This window comes from Canis lupus, chromosome 15, assembly GCF_011100685.1.
Source record: "Canis lupus familiaris isolate Mischka breed German Shepherd chromosome 15, alternate assembly UU_Cfam_GSD_1.0, whole genome shotgun sequence".
NCBI classification, from domain to species: domain Eukaryota; kingdom Metazoa; phylum Chordata; class Mammalia; order Carnivora; family Canidae; genus Canis; species Canis lupus.
The window spans coordinates 15,499,034-15,526,862 of record NC_049236.1 but is presented as its reverse complement, the minus strand read 5'-3'; the positions used below and the strand labels follow the sequence as shown (position 1 = coordinate 15,526,862).

At 41.9% G+C, this 27,829-nt stretch overlaps 1 protein-coding gene and 1 pseudogene across 1 annotated transcript in view; both read right to left on the bottom strand.

Annotated features, from left to right (window-relative positions):
• EIF2B3 (eukaryotic translation initiation factor 2B subunit gamma) overlaps positions 1 to 27,829 on the bottom strand; it is a 144,448-nt gene that overhangs the window by 47,381 nt on the left and 69,238 nt on the right. Inside the window, exon 6 of the mRNA XM_038558254.1 lies at positions 167 to 256. Within this exon, the coding sequence (XP_038414182.1) occupies positions 167 to 256 (90 nt within the window). The remainder of the gene's footprint in view (positions 1 to 166; positions 257 to 27,829) is intronic.
• Positions 8,541 to 24,446, bottom strand: LOC102153900 (annotated as a pseudogene).

Below are 27,829 nucleotides of genomic sequence, written 5' to 3'. Positions count from 1 at the left end.
TTACAAAAATATTTTGTTGGCTTAACAAAATTTCATTTTTAAAACAAAGGCGAGAATCAACCTATTTATATAAACCAGTTATCTAATATTCAAGGTTTAAAACCTTAACTAAGAACCAAGACAGTTTAAACACTGTTGAGTTTGATTCTATCTCTCTCTTTCTTACTTATTTTCCATTAGAAAGTCCACAACGTATTTTTTCAAGCAGTAGAGATGGGCGTCCACAAGGCCTGTGTGGAAATGTATTCTTGGGTGCCTGCAAAAACAATAAGAGAGAAGGGGCTCAAAATCAAGTAACATGGGTTCTATCATATTATTAGGTAGTAGGCATTAAAAAGTTTATAAGGGTTAAAGTCATGTTGCCCACTGGTCTTCTACTCTGGGGAGACCAAAATGGTGGATAATAGTTCTGATCCTACCACAAAAAAAAAGGTCTTCTATCTCACACTTAATGAGGCCTTTAGGTGAACCATCAAATCAATGACATGTCACATTCTTTTATTCTATCACAAACTCCTATTCACACTTTTTTTTTTTTAAGATTTTATTTATTTATTCATGAGAGACACAGATAGAGAGAGAGGCAGAGACACAGACAGAGGAGAAGCAGGCTCCACGCAGGGAGCCCGATGTGGGACTTGATCCCGGGACTCCAGGATCATGCCCTGGGCCAAAGGCAGATGCCAAACCACTGAGCCACCCGGGGATCCCAGCCACCTGGGGATCCCCACACTTTTTTTTTTTAAAGATTTATTCATTTTAAAGAGAGTGAGTAAGCATGAGGGCGAGCAGGGGGAGGAGCAGAGAGAGACTAGTGAAGCAGATTCCCCGCTGAGTGCAGAGCCCAACGTGGGGCTTGATCCTAGGCCACTTAACTGACTTAACCACCCAGTTGTTGACCAAAATTCTTATAACTAACATTTTCCTTTTACTCCAACTGACCTCCTTCCTGCAGGCCATACTTCAGCCATGCTTCCCTCTAGGATTTGGCCTGTATTACTTCATTTTCACAGAAGATGAAGTAAAATTCCATGAATACTCACTAACTCCCTACTCTTATGTATTCATTGGGACTTTTCCCACATATACTTCCTCCAGGAAACCTTCACTGACCACCCAAGTTTATGTTCCCACAGCAGTTCTGTCTATATCAGATAAGTTATCCAGTAAGGTAACAGCCTACTTACTTGGCTCTCTCTCCCCCTAGACTGGAAGTTCCCTGAGGCCAGACATTTATCTTTATAGCCTTAGCACTTAGCTTTGTACCTCACACAGAGATTATGTTTGATAAATAGCTGTTGAATAAACAAACAAATGAATGAATTAGGTCAAATTAAGGCATCTGCTTAGTTGCTATTTTAGTTTGCCATTTTGGTTTCAGTCTTAAGAAATGCCACACTTGGGGATCCCTGGCTGGCTCAGTGGTTTGGCACCTGCCTTCGGCCCAGGGCGCAGTCCTGGAGTCTTGGGATCGAGTCCTGTGTCGGGCTCCGGGCATGGGGCCTGCTTCTCCCTCTGCCTGTGTCTCTGCCTCTCTCTCTCTCTGTGTCTATCATGAATAAATAAATAAATCTTAAAAATAAAAAGAAAAAGAAATGCCATACTTATAATGTCCCAGGTAATTTTATTTAATAAAAATAGATAAATGACGGAGAGAAGAGAAGAAGCAAGGTAGAAAAACAGAGATTCTAATCATAGCTATTGGTTATCATTTTTCTTCTATATTGTGTTACTTTGCTTTGACTGGTTAGTTTAGTTTTTTTTTTTTAAGATTTTATTTATTTATAGACACACACAGAGAGGGGCAGAGACACAGGCAGAGGGAGAAGCAGGCTCCATTTAGGGAGCCCGACGTGGGACTCAATCCCGGGTCTCCAAGATCACACCCCAGGCTGCAGGCGGCGCTAAACTGCTGCATCACCGGGGCTGCCCTGACTGGTTAGTTTTAAGGAAAATTACTCTCATGAGATCTAGATACCCTAGAAATAATTTATCAAGTAAGTTAAGGTACACCACCCTAGGCTTCCACTCTTTTAGGAGATTAGGAGGGGGAAGCAACAGAGTTGTCAGACTTAGGACCCCACTCTCATAACCTGCTCACCTGCCCCGCAAGCCAATTAATGTATACAAAGAGGATGAAGAAAGTAGAAGATACTTCCCAATCTTTAGATTTTTGAGTACTAAGAAGTTCCTGAGAAAACAGAATTTTACAAATGTGAATGTGGTTACTTTGTGGTGCCGGAGTTTCATATGAAGTCCACATCCTAGGGACGCCTGGGTGGCTCAGTCTAAAGTATCTGCCACTGGCTCAGGTCATGGCCCCACAACGGGCTCCCTACTCGGTGACAAGTCTGCTTCTCTCTCTGCCCCTCCTCCTCATGTACTCTCTCTTTCTCAAATAAATAAAATCTTAAAAAATAATGAAGTCCACACTTTGATAATTCTCTCCCTTGACCTAACCAATTTGGAAAGTTACACTCTCCTGTTCAGGCCCTTGGCTTATAAATTTCTTGAATCATTCAATGCACTCTACCTATATTATTTAATCCTCATAATTACTTTATGAGGTAGATACATTACTCTCATTTTTATAGCTGAGGTCAACTTGTATTATACACACTGGAAAGGAATAACTTAAGAATTTGAAATAAGTAGCATGCCTGGGTGGCTCAGTCTGTTAGGCATCTGCCTTTGGCTCAGGTCATGATCTTGGTGTTGGGCTCAGTGGGGAGTGTGCTTTTCCCTTTGCCCCTCCCCCTGCTCATGATCTCTCTCTTTCTCTCTCTCTCTCTCAAATAAATAAAATCTTAAAAAAAAGTTTGAGGATGCCTGGGTTGTTCAGTGGTTGAGTGTCTGTCTTTGGCTCAAGGCATGATCTGGAGTCCCACATTGGGCTTCCTGCATGGTGCCTGCTTCTCCCTCTGCCTGTGTCTCTGCCTCCCTCTCTCTCTGTGTCTCCTATGAATAAATAAAATCTTTTATATAAAAAAATAAAAATTTAAAAAGTCTGAATAAATAAAAGTTTGAATAAACTCATCAACCCCTAGCATACATAGTAGTAACATTAATATATCATTTTATAATTTACAAAGGTTTTTCAGCTTATCCCTTCAAGTGGGTAAAACAACAACAATAAATTCTTCCATTTTTAAGAAAGAAAAGTTCTAAAAACTTACCTGGTATATTCAGGTTAGAGATTTAACTACATATCTGGAATATAATGAAGGAACAGAGATGGCCCAAAATGCAGAGATTTTTCTTTTCTTTCAGCTTAAATTTGTAGTGAATGTAAATCTCAGGACTGGAGACTAATGGTATTTAAGTTATCAAAATGGTGGTTTCCTTATTTCATTTTATTATTTTTGAATGATAGTAAAAGTAAGAAATAATGATTGATATTTTAAAGCAAAACAAATAAAACCAAAAACCTCAAAGAGGCACCAGTAAAATCTGGGTTAACAGACTGACTGCTCCAGGCCAGGAAGATCCTTTGAATTTGTAGAACATAAAGAAAACAGTAAATGGAAATGGGTAAGACATTAGAAATAGTTGTAATTTTATGTCTTAAAAATTTTTAAAGGGCAGCCCTGGTGGCTCAGCGGTTTAGCGCCACCTTCGGCCCAGGGCCTGATCCTGGAGACCTGGGATGGAGTCCCGTGTCAGGCTCCCTGCATGGAGCCCGCTTTCCCTCTGCCTGTGTCTCTGCCTCTCTCTCTCTTTCATGAATAAATGAATACAAATCTTAAAAAAAAAAAAAAAATTTAAAGACAGGGTCAGCCCCGGTGGCCCATGGGTTTAGCGCCGCCTTCAGCCCAGGGTGTGATCCTGGAGATCCGGGATCTTTAAATAAAATAATCTTTAAAAAAATGCTGTTAAAATGGTCTATTATAAAAAAAAAGAAATAGGGAATAGAGAAGAAAAGAAGAACTTTGAAAAGTAGAACAGATGATGGGGAAAGATACAAAAGTCTAGGAAACCTAAGACAACAGAAGCCATTAACATAAAGAATATATCTGGGTTATTTTTATAGACCTATTTTAGATTTTTTTTTTCCTATTTTAGATTTTTAAGTGGATTTTAGAATTTGAAGTTGTAATGTTTAAAATTTTGAGAGAGGCAGCCCTGGTGGCGCAGCGGTTTAGCGCCGCCTGCAGCCCGGGGTGTGATCCTGAGACCCAGGATCGAGTCCCACATCAGGCTTTCTGCATGGAGCCTGCTTCTCCCTCTGCCTGTGTCTCTGCCTCTCTCTCGCTCTCTCTGAATGAATAAATAAATAAATCCTTAAAAAAAAATAAAATTTTGAGAGAAATGTTTTTATGATTAGCATGTTTTTATGATTTTAAAAACAGGAATAGCTTTTTTTTTTAAAGATTTTTTTTTTTAAATTTATTCGTGAGAGACAGAGAGGCAGACACACAGGCAGAGGGAGAGGCAGACTCTCTGCAAGAAGCCCAGTGAGGGACTTGATCCTGGATCCCGGGATCACGAGCCCTGAGCCGAAGGCAGATGCTCAACTGCTGAGCCACCCAGGAATCCTAGGAATATCCATTTTTATTATTTATTTATTTATTTTTAAAAGATTTTATTTATTTATTCATGAGAGACACAGGGAGGGAGAGAGGCAGAGACACAGGCAGAGGGAGAAGCAGGCTCCATGCAGGGAGCCAGATGTGGAACTTGATCCTGGGTCTCCAGGATCATGCCTTGGGCCGAAGGTGGCACTAAATCGCTGAGCCACCCGGGCTGCCCGAATATCAATTTTTAAAGCAAGGAACAAAAACCAATAGGTGAAATAATTATAACAATTATTAATAGTTCATATTAATAATATTATTTTGGAATAAACAAGGAATGTATACACAAAAGAAATACTGGAAAAGATCCAAGAGTAGGCATTTACCGTTTAACCACAAAGATCAAGGGCTTTTAAAGTATCTTCATGAAAGTCCTTAGCCCGTCTGTATAATAGAGTGTCTACACCTGCCAAACTGAGTGTGCCAAACTGAGCTCTGGCTTTGACAGTTCTAACAAACTGCACACAAGCACACATGTCTGCATACTGCATTCCCGGAGTGAAGGCCTCATTCTGAGTCCTGCTGGGACAGATATCTCAGGTGGCATGATATTTAGCTGTCAGGCATTAGCCCCACAGCCTTATTTTCCTACATGAGTTCCAAATTTCTGTTGCTGATTTCACATATCCAAAAAGCTCTCCAAATTTCTGACTCCACTCATTCTGAAACAACTATTTGACTGCTAAGGTTCCTTCAACTTCTAACACCCTTGCAGTTTGACTATGGGTAAAGTGAGGTAGTGCAGGGTACTGGCACCACTGAGTCCCACTTTGCTCTAGAGAGGCAACTGTCTATTGTATTTCCCACTTCCTTCTGCCCTTCTCCTTTTGGCCTTTAGGTTTTTTTTTTTCTTCACTCTTTTATTCTGTCTCCCCATATCCTGAGCATTCTTTTCTATGTAAGTTTACTTCTCCAGGAATCCTTCCTTCTCTACACATTTTATTTTTAAACACACACTCTCTTTCTTTCTCTTTTTTAAAAAAATATTTTATTTATTTATTCATGAGACACACACACACACACACACACACACACACAGCAGAGAGAGAGAGAGGCAGAGACACAGGCAGAGGCAGAAGCAGGCTCCATGCAGCAAGCCCGACGCAGGACTTGGTCTTGGGACTCAAGGATCACACCTTGAGCCAAAGGCAGGCCCTAAATGGCTGAGGCACCCAGGGATCCCCAACTCTCTCTCATTTTAAAAAGATTTTATTAATTATTTTAGAGAAAGAGGGCTCAATCTTACAAACCTGAGATCATGACCTGAGCTGAAATCAAGAGCTAATGCTTAGCTGACTGAGCCATACAGGTCCCCTCTAGAGGCAAAATTTTAAAAAGTTTTTAAATTTTAATTCCAGTATAGTTAACACACAATGTTCTATCACTTTCAAGTGTACAATATAGTGATTCCACAATTCTATACATTACCCAGTACTCATCATAAGTGTACTATTTAATCCCCTATTTTATCCATCTCTCCCCCTACCTCACCTCCGGTAACCATCAGTTTGTTTACTGAAGTATAATTTTTTTTTAAAGATTTTATTTATTTATTCATGAGAGACACAGAGAGAGAGAGGCAGAGACATAGGCAGGGGGAGAAGCAGGCTCCCTGTGGGGAGCCTGATGCAGGACTCAATCCCAGGACCCCAGGATCATGACCTGAGCCAAAGGCACACTCTTAACCATTGAGCCACCCAGGTGCCCCTGAAGTATAATTTATATTAAAATTCACTTGTTTTAGGTGTACAAGTAAATTATTTTTAGAAAATATGTACAGCTGTACAACTACCACCACAAGCCAGTTACAGAACATTTCTATCATTTGGAAAAAAATATTTTTTTTTTTTAAAGATTTTATTTATTTATTCATGAGAGACACAGACAGAGAGAAAGAGGCAGAGACACAGGCAGAGGCAGAAGCAAGCTCCATGCAGGGAGCCTGACGTGGGACTTGAATTTGGGTCTCCAGAATCACACCCTGGGTGGAAGGCGGCGCTAAACCTGAGCCACCGGCTGCCCCTCATTCAGAAAAAATCTTACATGACAATGCAACCAACCAATTTTCCTTTCTCACTCTCAGTTTCAGGCAATCACCAATCTGCCTCTTGTCTATAGGTTTGCCTTTTTCTGTCTTTTTGATTATAGTCATTCTAGTGGGTGTGAAGGTTTAAATTTGCATTTCTCTAGTGACTAACGATTGAGAATTTTTTCATGTGCTTATTAGCCGTTTGTACATTTTTTAAAAGAAGATTTATTTATTTATAGTGCACATGCACACATGAGCAGGGGTGGAGGGCCAGAGGGCAGAGAGAAAATCTTAAGCAGGCTCCATGGCAAGCGCAGAGCCTGATGGAGGACCAGAACTTATGACCCTGAGATCATGACGTGTGCAGAAATCAAGTCAGAGGCTTAACCAACTTAACTACCCAAATGTCCTTAGGGTGGTTATTTATTTATTTATTTATTATTTATTTATTTATTATTAGATTTTATTTATTTATTCGTGAGAGACACACAGAGAAAGAGAGGCAGAGACACAGGCAGAGGGAGAAGCAGGCTCCATGCAGGAAGCCTGATGTGGGACTTGATCCCGGGTCTCCAGGATCACACCTTGAGCTGAAGGCGGCGCCAAACCACTAAGCCACCAGGGCTGCCCTAGGCTGGTTATTTTTGCCTTAAACATAATGATTTAAAGTTCCCTTTTGGGGTACCTGGGTGGCTCAGTTGGTTAAGCCTTTCTTTGGCCTTGGTCTGATTCAAGACACACACTAGGCTGCTGCTCTCTGCCAGAAATTCCTCCTGTGCCCAGAGTCCTATCCTCTTCTGAGTCTCAGGTTTCCTACTCGTAAAACAAAGGGGTCAGAGTTAAGAGGTCTACTACTGAGAGCTTCACAACAGAGTTAGAAGGCCCTAAGGTCCTTATGTCTGCTGTACTGCCTACTAACTCCTCGGTTTAATACACTCTTGGAGCACTTTGTAAGATGTCATTAGACGAGAGAAATTCATAAAGCAAGCTGGACTGTGTTCCCCTAATAGCTATAGACTTCAAGGCCAGAGTGACCAGTGCCCTGTTCTTCAGCACTAACCCACGCCTGTCATCCTCTAACACCAGAAGGGAAGTGCATCATGTCTGATTCTTTTTTTTTTTTTTTTTCATGTCTGATTCTTTATAGAATGAAATGCCTTTTGGTATTTTGAGGGCAGGAAATCCAGTGCTTTTGGCAACATGGAAGTAGTGGCTGCAAAGCAGAGCCAATATGGATTTAAAGAAATATACCATTTTAATCAGCCAGTACTGATTTAAAGAAATACTCGGTCATAAACAATCGTGGTATGAATGGAATCATTTTGGAGACTGTGAGGGGCTCATTTAACCCTATACATTCTCAACTCAACTCTTGCTATCTCTACTTAGGGTAAGGCAGTCTCTTAGAACCTACATCTTATCACCTATAAAATCAGGAGAGCGCCACCCTACTAAAACACTTAGCAGAATATATATTAAACTATAAAACTGTAAACAAATGTTTGGTATCCTCATGCTGCTGAAAATACAATGTGCTGTGTACTTTGTTCATTTTATACCTTCAGTGATGCTTATTATTTTATGTTCTTATTGGTGATTGATTGATTGATTTATTGATTTATAAGATTTTATTTATTTATTCATGAGAGACACACACACACAGAGAGGCAGAGACACAGGCAGAGGGAGAAGCAGGCTCCATACAAGGAGCCTGATGTGGGACTCAATCCTGGGTCTGCAGGATCACGCCCTGGACTGAAGGCGGTGCTAAACCACTGAGCCACGGGAGCTGCCCAGTGTTATATTTTTTAATTTTTATTTTTAATAAATTGAACTTAAAAAATATATGTATGAATAACAAAAATAGTCCTCTTCTTCATCTGAGTCATCTTCCAAAAGATTTTTCCTTTCGTTCTTCACAGAATGAGTGATATCATCAACATTTAGGTGGTGCGTGAACTTGAGAGGCATACTTTTTTTTTTTTTTTTTAGTTTAGCACCATTTATTAAGTGATCTCAGCTGTTTTTGTAGCTGCTGCGTATCAGCCTGTTCTTAAAACATAAAATGCTCTTCCAATTCCTCTTGTCCAGGACAGAAGGATCTTCCAGGTAGCACACCAACAGAGCAAGAGACTCCGATGATGCCAGCCTCAATGATGGTGCCATCCAGAGAGGGAGAGGGTCATGGCACATTCAACCGCAGCTTCCAGAGGTTTTGAAAAAGGAGCCTTTGGGGGCCCAGCCTGCCTGGCATTTTGATGCTGTTGGTGTGGGTTTTGTGCTCCATAATGGTGTTGGGAGGTAGTTTAAGCACTCGCCTAAGGGTATCCCGGATGTGGGCTGTAGTTGCTAGGTCACTGGCAGTCTTATTCCATATTGATATAATGTCCTCCTGAAACCGGACAGAGACCACAGCCCCACAGATCTCCCCAACTATGAACTGTTTCCCCAACATGGCCAGGATGAGATTCTCCCAGCAATGGGATGCCAAGCCCTTCTGCAGTTGAATAATCCACTTGCCACCATTTTTATTTGCATCATCCTCCCACATGGGCTTAATCCCTTCTTTGAAGAGATGGAAGTCACTGTGGCCTGTCAGGTCTCCAGGACATACCATGTGGCTATAAAACCTCCAGAACTGCTCCACAGAGGCAAAGGTGCCGATCTGTTTGATATTCTGTTCATAGCTCTGTGAGCTGGTGGAACGGCTGGGGGTTCTTCTGGAGTACCAGAAAGTATAGTTGTACTGCAGGGGATGCTCTGCTGGCCCAGGGACCACAGCCTTCCTCTTACTGCTGCCCTGACTTTTGTCTCGTTCCATTTTTTTCCTTCTCACTATCTTTCTTTGTGCTGCTTTCTTCATTCTGATCATGGTCCCCACTGTCATCATCTTTCAATGCGTCGAACTTTTCATCCTCTCACTGCCGCTGTCACCACTGCCTCATGGAGTGACTTCCGCTCCACCAGAGAGGCATACTTTTTGCTCAAGAAGTACTCTTCTGGGGCAGCCCCAGTGGCTCAGCGGTTTAGCGCCGCCTTCAGCCCAGGGTGGGATCCTGGAGACCCAGGATCTGCCTCTTTCTCTCTCCCCACCCCCCTTCTCTGTCTCTCTCTTCTCTCTCTCTCTCTCTATATATATATATTCATTATATATATATTCATTATATATATAATGAATGGATAAATAAAATCTTTTAAAAAATAGTACTCTTCTGTTTTCCAGCAGAATAAGTATTCACCACCTAGTCTTCTGGGGAGCTCTGGGCAGCTCTTCAGGGTCAGCAGCCTTGGGAGGGCATGGGGAGGAGTGGGAAGTGCAGGAAGAAAGTGGGGAAGGGAGACCATGGGTGCAGACGTGGTGTCCCCTCTGCTGCAGCTGCATGTCTAATCATTATAGTTTAAAAGAAACTAGAGACTAAGGTTGCTCAGAAGCAGTTATCTATAATTCTATCTATAATTCTAATGAGACAGATTCCGGGGCAAGCACCTGTTGCATAACTACCTGGTAGCTGTTTTATAGGGAGGCGCTTACTTGCCAGACCACCCCAAATGCCTGATCTTGGTGGTATTGTAAGTGGCAGGAATGACAGACCACTGATCATCACGTGTGCATATACAGTTCCAAAACAAAGGTCTGCCTATGCAGCAGGGTGGGCTAGGGCACCACTGGTGCTCAGGCCCCGTCCAAGAAAAGCAGCTGTGTTGAAGGGAAAGCCCTACACTCAAAGTAGCAGACAGAGACTTCCAGAGCTGGAAGAGCTCTTAAGAGTTCTAAGTGCTGGGGCACTTGCGTAGTTCAGTGGTTGAGCATCTAGACACCTTTGGCTCAGGTTGTGATTCGGGATCCTGGGATCAAGTTCTGCACTGGGCTCCTCTTAGGGAGCCTGCTTCTTCCTCTGCTATGTCTCTGTGTCTCTCATGAAAAAACAAGTAAAAACTAAGAAAAAAAAAGTTCTAAGTGCTGCTCCTCATTGTACTGACTGAAAAACAAAAGGAAATTATTTTAGTTCACGTTAAAAGCAATTAATTCAGGATTCCTGGGTAGCTCAGTTGTTGAGCGTCTGCCTTTGGCTCAGTTCCTGATCTCGGGATCCTGGGATGAGTCCCACATCAGGCCCTCTCCAGGGAGCCTGCTCCTCCCTCTGCTGATGTCTCTACCTCTCTGTGTCTCTCATGAAAAATAAGTAAAATCTTAAAAAAAAAAAAAATTGGGACACCTGGGTGGCTCAGCAGCTGAGCATCTGCTTTTGACTCAGGGTGTGACCCGGGGTCCCAGGATCGAGCCTCACATTGGGCTTCCTGTATGGAGCTTGCTTCTCCCTCTGCCTATGTCTCTGTCTCTTTCCCTCTGTGTCTCTCATGAATAAATAAATAAAATCTTAAAAAAAAAAGCAATGAATTCACACCTCTAGCCAACAGTCTCTAGCGCTTATATTCACTGAATAACTACTTTATGCCAAGCATATGGGATATTGAAGTGAACAAAATGGACATGAAAATTGCAGGAAGGGCAGCCCTGGTAGTTCAGGAGTTTAGCGCCGCCTTCAGTCCAGGGTGTGATCCTGGAGACTCGGGATCAAGTCCTGCATTGGGCTCCCCGCAGGGAGCCGGCTTCTCCCTCTGCCTGTGTCTCTGCCTCTCTCTCTGTGTCTCTTGTGAATAAATAAATAAAATCTTAAAAAAAAAAAAAAAGAAAGTTGCATGAAGTGTACAGTGTAATGGAAATGAATTATTTTAGGTGTGCAATAAATGAATGGCAAGCACAGAATGTTATGGAAGAGTGTAACAAGGGATCTTGCCTAGGCTGGAAGATGATGGGAAACTTCTGTTTAAGCTTAGACTTGAAAGATGAGCAGGAATTAGCAAGGTGAAAGGGGTGGAGAAACTGAGATGGGCACCCTGGCCGAGAAAACAAGCACCAAGATCTTGAGGCCGACTGGTGAGTGTGAGGAACTAAAGCTGCCCCGTAGTGATAAAACACACAAAAGAAGATGAGGAGAGGCACAAGATGAAGCTACAGAGGTTTTAGGCCACATTAAGGATTTTGATCTTTATTCTTTTTTTTTTTTTTTAAGATTTTATTTATTTATTATGAGAGAGACAGAGAAAGAGAGGCAGAGACATAGGCAGAGGGAGAAGCAAGGCTTCCCATAAGAACACCGATGTGGGACTTGATCCTGGACCCCGATTATACCCTGAGCTGAAGGCAGATGCTCAACCACTGAGCCACCCAGGTGTCCCTTGATCTTTATTCTAAAGAAGTAGGTCTTGGGTACCTGGGCTGGCTCAGTCAGTAGAGCATGTAAATCTTGATTTCAGGGTTGTGAGTTCAAGCCCCATATTAGGCATAGAACTTACTTAAACATAAATAAATAAAGGAAGTAGATGTCACGTTATATGTATAGGTCAAAGTAGAGGTATATAAAACAGAATCATCTCCTATGTCTCTAGCATATTTAGTATCTTGAGACTAATGGCAATTTATATTCTGTGATGGATATCACTGATTTAACAGTGAACTAAATCAAAATTAAAAGGCGGTTTGGTGTAGCACTGAGTTGAAAGTCAGGGTTCTGTTTTTTTTTTTTAAGATTTTATTTATTTATTCATGAGAGACACAGGCAGAAGGAGAAGCAGGCTTTGTGCAAGGAGCCCAATGTGGGACTTGATCCCCAGACTCCAGGATCATGCCCTGGGCCGAAGGCAGCCGCTAAACCACTGAGCCACCCAGGGAACCCCCAGGGTTCTGGCTTTCACCTTGCCACTACATATGGCAAAATCTTTCTTCATGCTAGTTTCCTTATTTTATTTTATTTTAATTTTTATTTTTTTTAATTTTTATTTATTTATGATAGTCACACAGAGAGAGGGAGAGGCAGAGACACAGGCAGAGGGAGAAGCAGGCTCCATGCACCGGGAGCCCAACGTGGGACTCGATCCCGGGTCTCCAGGACTGCGCCCTGGGCCAAAGGCAGGCGCTAAACCGCTACGCCACCCAGGGATCCCTAGTTTCCTTATTTTAAAATGAAGTATTGTACTTCAAAGTTCCAGAGTTTTGTAGAGGTACTTTAGGAAACTACAGGAAATCTGAATCAGAAAAACTCCATGTTCTTTGTTTTATGTGTTAAGCTTTTCCATAAGATTTCACCTAAAGAAAAGGTTCCACTGCCTTAAGAGAAGTTGGAAAATGATTGCAACTTTTTTTTTTAATTTGTATTTATTTATGATAGTCACAGAGAGAGAGAGAGAGAGAGAGAGAGAGAGAGAGGCAGAGACACAGGCAGAGGGAGAAGCAGGCTCAATGCACTGAGAGCCCGACGTGGGATTCGATCCCGGGTCTCCAGGATCGTGCCCTGGGCCAAAGGCAGGCGCCAAACCGCTGTGCCACCCAGGGATCCCTGATTGCAACTTTTAATCTTAGATTAATATATTCACTAATTTTATACAACAAATGTGGAGATTGATCATATTACCTACCTAATACAGAATTATTAGGATGATTAGAAATTACTCAAAGTACATTGAATGGTATTTGTGATACATTAGGTACCCATTAACTGACAACTGTTATTATTATTATCATGAGCCACGGTATCATGAGCTTGGTAAAAAGACAAGAGCTGAAATAAACAGATGTTGCCCTCAGCAGCTCAAAATCTAGTAGGGAAGACTACATGTCAAAAAAACCCATTGTATAGTATAACGTGGTATACAATACATATATTATTATGTAGGGAGCTGGTACAGAAGAGGATGCAATGAGCTGTCTAAGAAAGCAGGAATGTGATAAGGTTTTACAGGGATGGATGAAGCTGGAGGTTGGCTCTGCAAGATGAGAAACTTATGAAGCAGGCAAAGTAGGAAAAATATATTTTAATTGAGTGCTAGGGTCAATAAAGGCAAAGAGGTATAAAAAAAATTCCAAGATACAATGATAAAGGTTCAAGCTGGAGAGGCAGGCAGCCAGGTCAGATCCTGAAAAGCCTTCTATGCTTACACGTCATATTAAAGCATTTGGATTGAGGTGTCTGGGAGCTCAATTAAGAATCCGCCTTTGGTTCAGATCATGATCCCAGGGTCCTGGGACTGAGCCCTGCATCAGGCTCCCTGCTTAGTGGGAAGCCTGCTTCTCCCTCTCCTTTTGTTTGCTCTTTGTTAAATAAATAAAATCTTAAAAAAATAAAATAAAATACGGGATGCCTGGGTGGCTCAGTGGTTGAGCACCTGCCTTTGGCCCAGGGTGTGATCCTGGAGTCCCGGGATCGAGTCCCACATCGGGCTCCCTGCATGGAGCCTGCTTCTCCTTCTGCTTGTGTCTCTGCCTCTCTCTCTCTGTCTCTCATGAATAAATGAATAAAGTCTTTAAAAAAAATAAAAAAAATACAAGGCAGAAGTAAAGCCTCAGCCACATTTTTTACGTTTTAAAGGTCAGTGGATGGTATTGCATACTGGCAACTTGCTCATGATGTCACTCATATAGTAGGCATGGAACAATATCCAGACTTACAGCTCCTCTAGACCCTATCAGATATCTTCCTTTAGCTTCTCTTGAGTCCTGAGCCAATTATTGTGTAGTTCTGTGGTGAAGGATACCAGCTTCTCCTGCAGGTCCCCCACAGCAATGAGGCTGAAGGTGGTGACAAATATATGTAGGTTCCAGTTTGTCCTTGTGGGTCCCTGTTTGTTCTTGCTCTTGTCCACATCCAGCTTTCCTTTCTGACTGTTGGTCTGGCTGACTAATAGCAATCTCACTCTGAACACTAGACATAGAAGCAATAGCATGCATACACTGCTCTACCAGTTTTCACAATTGTATAATAAATCCTTAGTCTGTATCACTCACAGTAGTTCTGTTTTTCTGATTGATATAAAAATTGCTGTCAGAACTAGTCCTAAAAAGGGGCGCCTGGCTGGCTCAGTTGGTAGAGCATGCAACTCTTGATCTCAGGGTCATGAGTTCAGCTCCACGTTGGGCATGGAGGCTACATAAAAAATAAAAAAAAGAGAAGTGGGGATACCTGGGTGGCTCAGTGGTTGAGCATCTGCCTTTGGCCCAGGGCATGATCCTGGAGTCCCGAGATCGAGTCCTGCATCAGGCTCCCTGTATGGAGCCTGCTTCTCTCTCTGCCTGTGTTTCTGCTTCTCTCTCTCTCTTCCCCTCTCTGTGTGTGTGTGTCTCTCATGAATAAATAAATAAAATCTTTCAAAAAATAAATAAAAAAGAAGTGGTCCTGGGAGAAAAGAACCTTAAGGATAGGTTTGTGAATTAATTCTGTATTACTTACAATTAATTTTCTAGTTCGATTAGGTTTATTTTTATTTATTAAGTAATCTGGAACCTGCTGAGGTCTGGAATGTCCATCATCCTTCACAAGAGGTGCCCTAGACAGCAATATGCATAGCCTCATTGACAAAGAGCTCCTACTCAAAGACAAGCCCGGAAAAGAGAACTCTCTCAAGTTATTTTTCTTTTTTTTTTTTTTTTTTTTTTTTATTTTTTAATTTAATTTATTTATGATAGTCACAGAGAGAGAGAGAGAGGCAGAGACATAGGCAGAGGGAGAAGCAGGCTCCATGCACCGGGAGCCCGACGTGGGACTCGATCCCGGGTCTCCAGGATCGCGCCCCGGGCCAAAGGCAGGCGCCAAACCGCTGCGCCACCCAGGGATCCCTCAAGTTATTTTTCTAAACTGCCTGGTCCATTATGTCTAAAGAATTTAATAGGGATGCCTGGGTCGCTCAGTGGTTTAGCGCCTGCCTTTGGCCCAGGGCATGATCTTCGGAGTCCCGGGATTGAGTCCCATGTCAGGCTCCTTGCATGGAGCCTATTTCTCCCTCTGCCTGTGTCTCTGCCTCTCTCTCTCTGGGTCTCTCATGAATAAAAAATAAATATTAAAAAAAAAGAATGTAATAAACAAGATTTAAACCCTCTATAGAAACTGGGTAAAAACTGACATATTAATTTGCACTCCTGACCTAGCAAGACCTTTTAGCACATCTATCTTTCAGTCCTTAATTCTTCCAGGACACAAAGCATTATTCCTACTGTCTTTCAGATCTAGTTTCAAGCTGATTATGTAGATGGCCAGAGGCAAGGGACCCGTTAAGGATCACTGCGGGGGGGGGGGGGGGGGGGGGGGGGGGGGGGGGGGGGGGGGGGGAAATCCCTGGGTGGCTTAGCAGTTTAGCGCCTGCCTTTGGCCCGGGGCGTGATCCTGGAGTCCCGGGGTCGGGCTCCCGGCATGGAGCCTGTTTCTCCCTCCTCCTGTGTCTCTGCCTCTTTCTCTCTCTCTCTCTATGTCTATCATAAATAAATAAATAAATAAATAAATAAATAAATAAATAAATAAATAAATCTATCTTAAAAAAAAAAGAAAAAAAAAGGATCACTCGGGTTCATTTCTCAAAGCCTGGTTCTAGTCTTTGCATGGCTAGAGTTACAACAAATTAAAAAGTCATTACCAAAAAAAAAAAAAAAAAAAAAAAAAAAGTCATTACAAGACAACCTGCCAGGCACTCCCTACCCTTTGGATTCAATAGTTGAGTAAAAAAAAATTTCTCCTGAGTGACCGATACGTGTTAGGAACAGAACGGTATTAGGTCTATAATATTAAATGAAACACAGATATAACCTAGTAATCACTAATTTTTGTAAACCTTTAAGACTTACCTTTTGCTTATACTAGATGCTTTCATATAATATTATTATGCTTCAGAGAACTAAGTGACCTAGTTGTTTTGCTCTCCTTTCTCTGTGCCCTTGCTCATATGGTTCCTTCTAGAAAGACTGTCTCTATCCATGTGCACCACTACTCCTAAAATGTATAAATTCTTAAAGCTCCAGTCTCAAAAATCATTTTCTTCTAAAATTTTTCCTGATTCTCTTAATCTAGTAAGTTTTTTCCCTTCTTAATACAGAATTTCATCAGAAAAAATCTCTTATAGTACTAATGTTCCATTCATGATGTGTAACTATCACATCTTTCAGGGAAGGAAGATTTGAGACGAGATCTTAATTATAAGCAGCATAATGTCTAGAACAGTGCCTTATAAGGCAAGCATGAAATAATGCTTATTGAATGTCCTGAAAGAGTATACGTTCTTTTTTTCTTTTCTTTTCTTTTTTTTTTTTTTTTTATGATAGGCACACAGTGAGAGAGAGAGAGAGAGAGAGGCAGAAACATAGGCAGAGGGAGAAGCAGGCTCCATGCACCAGGAGCCCGACGTGGGATTCGATCCTGGGTCTCCAGGATTGCACCCTGGGCCAAAGGCAGGCGCCAAACCGCTGCGCCACCCAGGGATCCCCAAGAGTATATGTTCTGATAAGAGATACAGACTCGTTGGAAACAAAGGTTAGGAGACTTCAGGAAAGGCCTGATGAGTCTGGGTGTACTCCAGAATATTCCTGATAAGTTCAGAAGAGTTGGCAAGCTTAGGTGCACAGCAGGGAATGAGAAGCTGGGATAGGAATGGGGCAGACTACTGAATAAGAGAGCTAGTCCCAATGTAACAGTTATGCCTCTGATGGGGTAGCAGTTGAGGATCTCCTTCTCTCAATCCAGCTCTCACACAGCAGCTTTAGAAAGAGAGAGGCTGGATGGACCCTCAAGGGCTGCCTAATAGGAAACATCGCTTGTATAACCTTAATGCATGTTCTGTTTTTTTCAAAATTAAAATATCCTTTTTCAGGGATCCCTGGGTGGCGCAGCAGTTTAGCGCCTGCCTTTGGCCCAGGGCGCGATCCTGGAGACCCGGGATCGAATCCCACGTCGGGCTCCCTGCATGGAGCCTGCTTCTCCCTCTGCCTATGTCTCTGCCTCTCTCTCTCTCTCTCTCTCTCTCTCTGTGACTATCTTAAAAAAAAAAAATCCTTTTTCAAGCCTCCCTTTTCCTCCCTCAGTCCTTTCTCTCTCCTATCCTTCACAAACTATCAAAAGCATTTTCCAATGGGCTATCACCATCTCATCACCTTCCATTCTACCCACTTCAATAAGGCTTCCATTTTAGTAAAACACAGTGATCATTTTTACTTTATATATATATTTTTAACAAGGAAGTGGAAAGCTTTACAGTCTAGTGAAACTATCCTAAGTTTAGTATACAGATCTGATCCATTAATGTTCACTGTGGTAAAGTTACAGATTAATGAACCCAGTAAGTCTTTTTCATTTGCCTTCTATGTGCATAGCATAACATGTGGTCCCACACAAGTAATGAACTATTTTCAGTAATGGTGAGTATTCTGAATCCTACTCAAGATTGATCTGTAAACATTCAGAATGATAATGCCATCAATTGATAAAGACTCTCTATAATAACTCACTAGAGGGGATCCCTGGGTGGCTCAGTGGTTTAGAGCCTGCCTTTGGCCCGGGGCGCAATCCTGGAGTCCCGGGATTGAGTCCCGCGTTGGGCTCCGAGCATGGAGCCTGCTTCTCCCTCTGCCTCTGTCTCTGCCTTTCTGCACCCCACCCCCTCAGGAATAAATAAATAAATCTTAAAAAAAAAACCTCACTAGAGTTGCATCTGCTTATTCTAGAATATTTGTTCTCCAATCTCTTCTTCTCCTAGATTTTTTTTTTTTAAAGATTATTTATTTATTCATTGAGACACACAGAGGTTTGGTCCCTCTGCTATCACAGCTATCCACACAGAGAGAGAGAGGCAGAGACACAGGCAGAGGGAGAAGCAGGCACCATGCAGAGAGCCTGACGTGGGACTCGATCCAGGGTCTCCAGGATCATGCCCTAGGCTGCAGGTGGCACTAAACTGCTGCACCACCAGGGCTGCCCTCTCCTAGATGTTAATAATTAGAAAGATTGGGATCCCTGGGTGGCGCAGCGGTTTGGCGCCTGCCTTTGGCCCAGGGCGCGATCCTGGAGACCCGGGATCGAATCCCACATCGGGCTCCTGGTGCGTGGAGCCTGCTTCTCCCTCTGCCTGTGTCTCTGCCTCTCTCTCTTTCTCTCTGTGTGACTATCATAAATAAATAAAAATTAAAAAAAAATTTAAATAATTAGAAAGATTATGTGTTTGAACCTTGCTGTGAAGAATGAGAGAAGAAATATGCATGGTCAGTCGATAAAGAAGAAAATGTATGGGCAAGCCTTCCAAAGCAGGGGAGGCATCAGCAAAACTGCCATCTCAGTAGTAATGCAATTTAGTGGTAAAAGACAAAATCTTTGGGCTGGCTGGTTCAGTTGGGTTAATCATCTGCCTTTGGCTCAGGCTGTGATCCCGAGGTCCTGGGATGGAGCCACACATTGGGCTCCCTGCTCAATGGGGAACCTCTTCTTCCTCTCCCTCTGCTGCTCCCCGTAGTGCTCTCTCTCTCTGTGTGTCAAATAAATAAATAAAATCTTTAAAAAAGAAAAAAAAAAGACATCTTTAAAGAAAGGAAACTGCTAAAAAAAAAAAAATGCTACCTTGTCTAACAAAATTAAGAACTTTTTCTTTGGATCCAGTACACAACACAAATACATAAGGTGTTCTTACCTTGCAGACTTGTATTGGACACTTAATCCTAATGCACATTTAATGACAGGCTACCATGCTGGCCCAGTAAACCTTTCTCCAGTCTAGGTTTCTGCAATAGCACCATAATTTGGTCTCTCTGCTATCACAGCTATCTATCTATTGTTTATCAAACCCTCTTATTTGCCAGGTACCATTCTAGGGATCTGTCTGTCACACAGTAATCATTTTTAAATTATCATCTTACCTAACCTCAATATCAACACTACTGCTACTTCCTCACTCTGGCTCCTGCAATGTTATGTTCTCTTGGTTTTCTTTTTCTCTTCTATTTGCTGTTCTATGTTTCCTTTGGAGGCCCTTGATCCTCTAGCTGGTCTAAGTTTTTTTTTTTTTTTAATTAATTATTATTATTTATTTATGATAGTCACAGAGAGAGAGAGAGAGAGGCAGAGACACAGGCAGAGGGAGAAGCAGGCCCCATGCACCGGGAGCCCGACGTGGGATTCGATCCCGGGTCTCCAGGATCGTGCCCTGGGCCAAAGGCAGGCGCCAAACCGCTGCGCCACCCAGGGATCCCTAGCTGGTCTAAGTTTGTTCCTAATTCTCTTTTCTTCTCTTCTACGTGATTCGATCCATGTTCATTTCATTTAAAAAAAATTTTTTTTAAAATTTATTTATGATAGGCACACAGTGAGAGAGAGAGAGAGAGAGGCAGAGACATAGGCAGAGGGAGAAGCAGGCTCCATGCACCGGGAGCCCGACGTGGGATTCGATCCCGGGTCTCCAGGATCACGCCCTGGGCCAAAGGCAGGCGCTAAACCGCTGCACCACCCAGGGATCCCCCCATGTTCATTTCATTAATCACCATCTATATATTAATGATTACAAATTTTTATCTTAGGCATAGTCCTATCCTCTGAGCTCTAAGTATATACATAAGACTTGTTACACTTTTTTTAAAAAAAGATTTTATTGGGGCGCCTGGGTGGCTCAGTGGTTGAGCGGCTGCCTTTGGCTCCGGTCGTGATCCTAGAGTTCTGGGATCAGGTCCCACATAGGGCTTCCCGTGGGGAGCCTGCTTCTCCTTCTGCCTATGTCTCTGCCTCTCTGTGTGTCTCTCATGAATAAATAAATTAAATACTTAAAAAAAATAAAAGAAGATTTTATTTTATTTATTCAGGAGACATACAGAGAAAGAGGCAGAGACATAGGCAGAAGGAGAATCAGGCCCCCTGCGGGGAGCCTGATGGTGGGGGGAGATGGGTGGGGAGAGGGGCATGGGGACAACAACTTGATCCTGGAATTCTGGGATCACGTCCTGAGCCAAAGGCAGATGCTCAACCACTGAGCCACCCAGGCGTCTCTCTTACTGACACTTTTACCTGAATATCCTAAAAGTACCTCAAATTCAGCATATCCCAAACTGAACTTTGGATCTTATCTCTACAAACTTAGTTGCTCCCATCTCTTGATTTATCTTGCTGCTCAAACCAGAAATGTGAATCATTCCTGACACCTTTCCACATCTTAGCCCCAAGGTTCAATCACACACATGAACTCCTCAGTTTTTACCTGCTAAGTCCTTCTCTAATTTATCCACTTTTCTCCATCTCCACTGTCAATATCCTAGTCCAAACCATCATTATTTCTCACCTGGATTACTAGAATACCCTCCCTTACCTAGTCTCTCTATATCCTCTTACCAAATGCCAATCCATTCTTCACACTCTACCCAGAGTTACCTTTTCAAAAGGGAAATCTGGTCATGTCATTCTCCTACTTAAAACCTTTTGCCTAGTGCAAAGAGGGTCAGAAAAAGCTTCATAGAGAAGTAATATATGAACTTAGTCTTGAAAGAAGAGCAGGTATTTAGCCAGGTAGAGAAGGGTAGCTGGCTGAAGGAAGGTTAGGAATGGTGAAAACAAAAGGACAGAAGCTTGAAAAAGAAAGCAGAAGTCACAGAACTACAAGCACTTCTCCATCCTATAGGGTCAGAGTGTTGAGCAGGGTTTGTAGGTGGAATGGTGAGATATAAGGATGAAAGGGGTAGGCATGGTTAGATGACTAAGAGCCTTTAGGAATTTGTGCCTTATCCTACAAGCTATGTGCTTATAGGTGTAGGGGGGAAAGTAGTAGTAGAAAGCAAGTTGAAAATTGGGAGAGTGCTAGAAAAACTCACAGAACAAGGTTCCAGGGGAAACAGGCATTAAGTGAGGGGATCAGGAAACTTCTTCCTCTAAGGCTAGAGAAAAGAAAGTGAAGGTAGGTCTGGGTAAAGATAAAATTACGGATAGGGGTAGTATGCTGGGAAAATCAGTATCTGATAGCCAGGATTTTCTTGAAGGAGGAGGAGGCAAGTAATTTTCTAAGATAGGAAGGTGGTAATGGTTGACAATAACTGCTAAGAGAAGTGGAAGAGTGTTTCAGGAGAAATGTGCAAGAATTCAGAGTGGCTTTAAGGGTTCAGCTAAGATTGGAACCATGAATTTATAGTGGTGCCAATTTACAACCTGCTCAATATCTTTCCTGGTGTGACTTGAACAAAACAGATGTAGGAGTAGACAAAATAATAGATGTTAAAGTAATCCAAAGTTGAGGGTTATGAGGGTGGATATAGCAAAAGGACAGTGAGCAAGGATATGGAGGGGAAATGACTGAAGTCACACACCGCAGGGTCTAGACTGGATGAAGAAGGAAATGAGGGATAAAAAGAGGAAAAAGAGAAAGAGGGAAGGAGGGGCGAAAGCAAGGAACTGAAAGATAGAGACTGAAATGAAGGAAATAGGCTTCTAGGTAAAGACAGCAGATTAAACACAGGCATTAAGCCCTGTTCCTTCTTTTTTTTTTAAGATTTAAAAAATTTGTCTACTTAAGAGAGTGACCATGAGCAGCAGGGAGGGGCAGCGGGAGAGGGAGAAGCAGACTCCCTGCTCAGCAGGGAGCCCTGACATAACATAAGGGTTCCAGGGCTCCATCTAAGGACCCGGGACCACAAACTGAGCCAAAGACAGACAGTTAACCTACTGAGCCACCCAGGCACCCCAGCCCTATTCCTTTTTTTTTTTTTTTTTTAAGATTTTATTTATTTATTCACGAAAGACATAGAGAGAGAAGCAGAGACACATGCAGAGGAAGAAGCAGGCTCCCTGGGGAGCCTGATGCAGGGCTCATCCCAGGATGCTGGGATCACAACCTGAGCCAAAGGTAGATGCTCAACCACTGAGCCACCCAGGTGCCCCAGCCCTATTCCTCTTGAAAGCTCATTAAAGTGACAGTAAAGGGTTTTTGTTGTTGTCTTCATTGTTTTTTGGAAGAGTATAAACTCCAAGGACAAAGATTAAGAGAAGAGAGAGGGATCCCTGGGTGGCTCAGCGGTTTGGCGCCTGCCTTTGGCCCAGGGCGCGATCCTGGAGACCCGGGATCGAATCCCACATCGGGCTCCCAGTGCATGGGGCCTGCTTCTCCCTCTGCCTCTCTCTCTCTCTCTCTGTGTGACTATCATAAATAAATAAAAATTAAAAAAAAAAAAAAAAAAGAGAGAATAGTGAAACAATTTTGGAAGCTGGAAAGTAGGAAGGTGGTGGCAGATTCAGCATATCCAAAAGCTGAATCCCAAAATGGCCATATGGAAAGCTGAACAGCAACCTGATTTGTCCTCCAGAAGCCCTGAAATAATCAGGAATTGTCACCAGAGCTTTTACACACCTAGAAAGGAGACCGGAAGATTTTCCTCTGAAGTCTGTAGCCAGTCCAAAAGAAGAAGTTTCAGGACACTGACATGAAAGTTCTTTTACAAGTAATCTACATCACTTTAAAGAAGTGAGTTAAAAAAATGTCTAAACTTAAACAAGATGAACGTATAAACATTATATTCCATTTTAAAAGATATCCTTTAGAAGTTTGTTTTAATATTATCATTATCCTTCTAGTGAAAAACCTTGACTAGTGCTCAAAAAAAAAACAACATAATACTAGAGAAAAGTTACATGACTTTCTTATTAAATATTTGGCACAAACACCTTTTACTTATGAATTATTAAAAACACATGTCTTTCAGAAATAACACAGGAATCTGAGAGCTGGAGAGGCGTCTTTATTTTTTTATTTTTTATTTTTTTAGGTATTTATTTATTTATTTATGATAGTCACAGAGAGAGAGAGAGGCAGAGACACAGGCAGAGGGAGAAGCAGGCCCCATGCACCGGGAGCCTGACGTGGGATTCGATCCCGGGTCTCCAGGATCGCGCCCTGGGCCAAAGGCAGGCGCCAAACCGCTGCGCCATCCAGGGATCCCTGGAGAGGCGTCTTTAAAGAAAAACTAAGCCAATTTCAGTCAGGGAAACTGAGGTTTAGAGAAGCAAAGTTATTTGCTCAAGGTCATATACCTGATTGGTCTCATAACTCAATTTCAAAATCTCTAGACTTTAATTTCCAGTACATGCTCTTTCTACCAGCAACACTCTTTTCTACTCCTTATAATGCATCTCCAAGTCATGAATGCATCAATTTGACATGGAGGAAAGGAGTCGTGGTATCTTCAAATCCACTGAGGTTGTAGAATGTGGGCCCGCTGGAGTGAAGTGACCAGTACTGTCTGATGACTGAACAGCTTGTTGGGGAGACTGTTTCTTCTGTACCTGACTATAGGGACAGCAGAAGTCCTACTTGACCAAATGTCTTATAATATTTCCCTTTCCAGGACCAAACATGCCTGAGATCCTCAAAACAGAACTCTCTCTTTGCAATCAAGGAAACACTTCATCTTCTCTCAGAAGGGAGAAAACAAAGGAGATGTATATTCCATTATCACTGTCTCTTTCTCCTACAAGCAGTATGAAAAGTTAGAAAACCTTAAGAGGTTTCAGGCTCTCCATACACAAAGGCCTTTTCCAAGATAACTTTGGTGCCTTCCCAATAAGAACTAGCCCCCCGCCTTTGGAAATTCAGTTAAAAAAGAAGAAAAAAAGATAGGAAGTATCATATTCTCATATTTAAAAGTGCTTGAAAATCTGAATTTAATTATTTTTTACCCACCATCTTACTGAGGCCAGGAGGAGCACAATACCCTAGAGGGTCATAGGAATGGGGGCAAGAACATTTTTACTGCTCATTTATCTAGCCAGCTGCCCTATTATAACTACAAATCAAAGATCCTGAATCACTGGAGTGTAGATTACAAGTCAGAAGAATGGAGGGGAAAAAATCCACCAACAACTAAAATGTAATCTAGTTCTAGGAAACTTGTGTTAATGGTGTTAATGACCCCAGCGCTTACCCAAGGCCCCCAAATCAGCAGCTATGAAGGAATACATGTCCATCTGCTCTTCATTTTCACCTTGTCTGGCTATTTCCTTCTTTGCTCCCATCATGACCAAACCTTGCTCTCTTTGGCAGAGACCACTAGGACGAGGCCTTTTACTAACAGTCCACCATAAGGAGCCTTCAGCTAGTTCCCAGGGAGGTGAAAGAGAAAGCATGAGACAGTCTCCACCCTGTAGTAATTATAGAAATATATGACTAGCTTCTAAGAACTTAATGTCTAAGCCTGCCAACTCTACTATACAGCAAAGCATAAACATTAGTGCTTGATGGATGCATAAATGAGCCGGGTCCCTTGTTTCACATAATAATAGATAATCACAGTTAGTTCTTTCTGCATTCCAAAAGATACAATCCTTTCACTCTTTGGAGTCTTGCGAATTTAGCAATGCAACACTGTGATACTTTTTAGGTTTTATACTCTAAAATATTTTATTTATTTATTCATGATAGTCACACAGAGAGAGACAGAGAGGCAGAGACACAGGCAGAGGGAGAAGCAGGCTCCATGCAGGGAGCCTGACGTGGGATTCGATCCCAGGTCTCCAGGATCGCGCCCTGGGCCAAAGGCAGGCGCCAAACCGCTGCGCCACCCAGGGATCCCCAAATCTATCCTGCACACTGCTGTCAGATTATCTTTCTAGAATTCTGAATTTGAATCATTTCCCTTCTCAAAAAATTTTTAATAATTCCCCAGTGTTCAAGGCCCTCTGTTATTGTACCAACTTAACTTCCCAGCCTTATCTCCTAGTATTCCCCAATGGGTACCCTCAATTTGGGTCAGACTGTCCTTTTTTTTTGTTTTTTTTGTTTTTTGTTTTTTTGGGCCAGACTGTCCTTAAACAAATCTTGCATACCGTGTCTCCACACATTTGCTCATGGGATTCTCCCCACACAGGATCCAGTTTCCTATGTATCTTTCCATACTTGATCTATATATATCCATCTTTCAAGTCTAAATTATTCCCTTACATTTTCCTGACCACCTGAGCCCCTAGAGACTCCTGACCATAATTATTCAGTATCTGATATTGTTTGCTGTTGTTTGTTAACCTTTTTAAATTTTTTTTTTTAAAGATTTTATTTATTCGAGAAAGGGAGAGAGAGAGAGAGAGAGAGAGAGAGAGAGAGAAAGAGAAGCAGGCTCCCCGCAAGGAGCTTGATGTGGGACTTGATCCCGGACCCCAGGATCACACCCTGAGCCAAAGGCAGACGCTCAATGGCTGAGCCACCCAGGCATCCCTGTTAACCTTTTTTTTTTTTTTTTTTTTAAAGATTTTATTTATTTAATCATGAGAGACACAGACAGAGAGAGAGGCAGAGACACAGGCAGGGGGAGAAGCAGGCTCCATGCAGGGAGCCCGACACTGGATGCAGGACTCGATCCTGGGACTCTCGGTTCATGCCCCAAGCCAAAAGCAGAGGCTCAACTGCTGAGCCACCCAGGCGTCCCCTTGTTAACCTTTTTTTTTTTTTAAAACAAAGATTCACCTGAGCCAAAACCAAGAACCAAATCCTCAACCGACTGAGCCACCCAGGCTCCCCTGTTTGTTTCTTTTATATGCATAATCTTATCTTGCACCAAGGTGAACAAATTCTTTGAGATTGTCTCCTGCTTCAAGGATCCCCTTTAATACCAAAACAGTGGTTGGACCAGAGGAAGAAACTTGATAAGCATTTATCAGTTGAATAATGTGTTCCTGAAAAATAGAAAGGTTGAAATAATGGAAAAGGCCCAGCTCTGTCTCTAATTAGAGATAAAAGATATGAAACAAATCCTTCTTCCTCTGGCTTTCAGCATCATTATCTGAAATATAGGTGACTGGACTAAATGACATTCTAGCTGTGGCAGTCTATGATATGATCTTATAACTAAGATCATATTTTCAATGTATTAAGAGATATTATTTAATTGTATCTTATGGTGAGCTTTTCAAAAATACAAAGAACTCCCCTCTGTTTCCTAAAATTTGATTTTGACAAATGAACTTAGAAAAAAGAAAAAAAAATCCATAACAAACCCCTTGTTTTTAATAGAAAGGATTCCAGATGTAGTCAGCTATATCCTGACTAAGAAATAAATTGTGTTAACGCGGTACCATCATAGCTATTCATTATATAGGAAAAACAACAACAACAACAAACCCAAAACCTCCAGTGGAGCTGGCAAACTATAGCTTGCCAGTTGGATGGCCCTGATGTCTGTTTTTGTAGATAGTTTTATTGGAACACAGCCACGCTCATTTGTTACATATCTTAGGATGCTTTTGTGCTAAAACAGCAGAGTAGAATAAATGTAACACCATATGGCCTGCAAAGCCTAAAATATTTACTATTTGCTCTTATGGAAAAAGCCTGCCAATCTTTGTTTTATATCTCAACATTCATCACAAAGTGCCAAAACTCTAGATTACAGACCCTCACACCTGGTCACTATGTAATTTCCCACTAATTTGTTCAACATTTACTGTGATTTCTTATTTCTAACTGAATCTTGATTCAATCGCTTTTCGGCCTTTTGGGTAAGATCAAGTGTGAATTTTGATTCAATTTCCTCATCTGTAAAATGGCATATAATAGTATCTATTCATAGGGTTATTGTAAGAATTACTTAAAGCCTTTAACACAATGCCTGAAAAAAATCTGAAAAATGATAGCAATTATCATCATTATCACCACCACCACTACCATCATTCTTTCCTCATGTCCTAGGAAAAGCAGGCTCTCTCTGATGGCCATCATCACCAAGCCTCCCTGAGGCTTGACTTTATACTTAGGAAAGAGCAGAAAAAAATAGAGAATGCTTTTTTGATACAAAATAGCAGTTGACCTCACAAGTTCTCTGACACCAGATATATCAAGAACTCAGTATCTTTTTCAGAGTTTATCAGGAAAACAAATACAATTTGAATTTATGAACACTTCTCTAGAGAAATCAGAGCTTGCTTGCAGCACCAAACTCAAGCAACAACATTATAAGACAATGTGAAATTAAATGATGCCATTGATTTATCACTACCTCCTAAACCAACCATCTATCCAAATTTGGTAACAAACCAACTTTCTCACTTGTGACAACTATACTTTTCTTTTTTTTAAAGATTTTTTATTTATTTTATTTATTCATGAGAGACACACACACACACACACACACACAGAGAGAGAGGTGGAGACACAGGCAGAGGGAGAAGCAGGCTCCATGCAGGGAGCCTGGGACTCTATCCCGGGTCTCCAGGATCATGCCCTGGGCTGAAGGTGGCCCTAAACCGCTGAGCCACCGTGCTGCCCACAACTCTACTTTTTAAAAGTTGAATAGCCTAAAATATTTATATAGTTTTTTCTAATTCAATTCAACAAGTAAATGATGGGTGCCTATGTTTCTCCTTTTTTTAAAAAAAGATCGATCGATTGATTGATCTGATCTATCTAA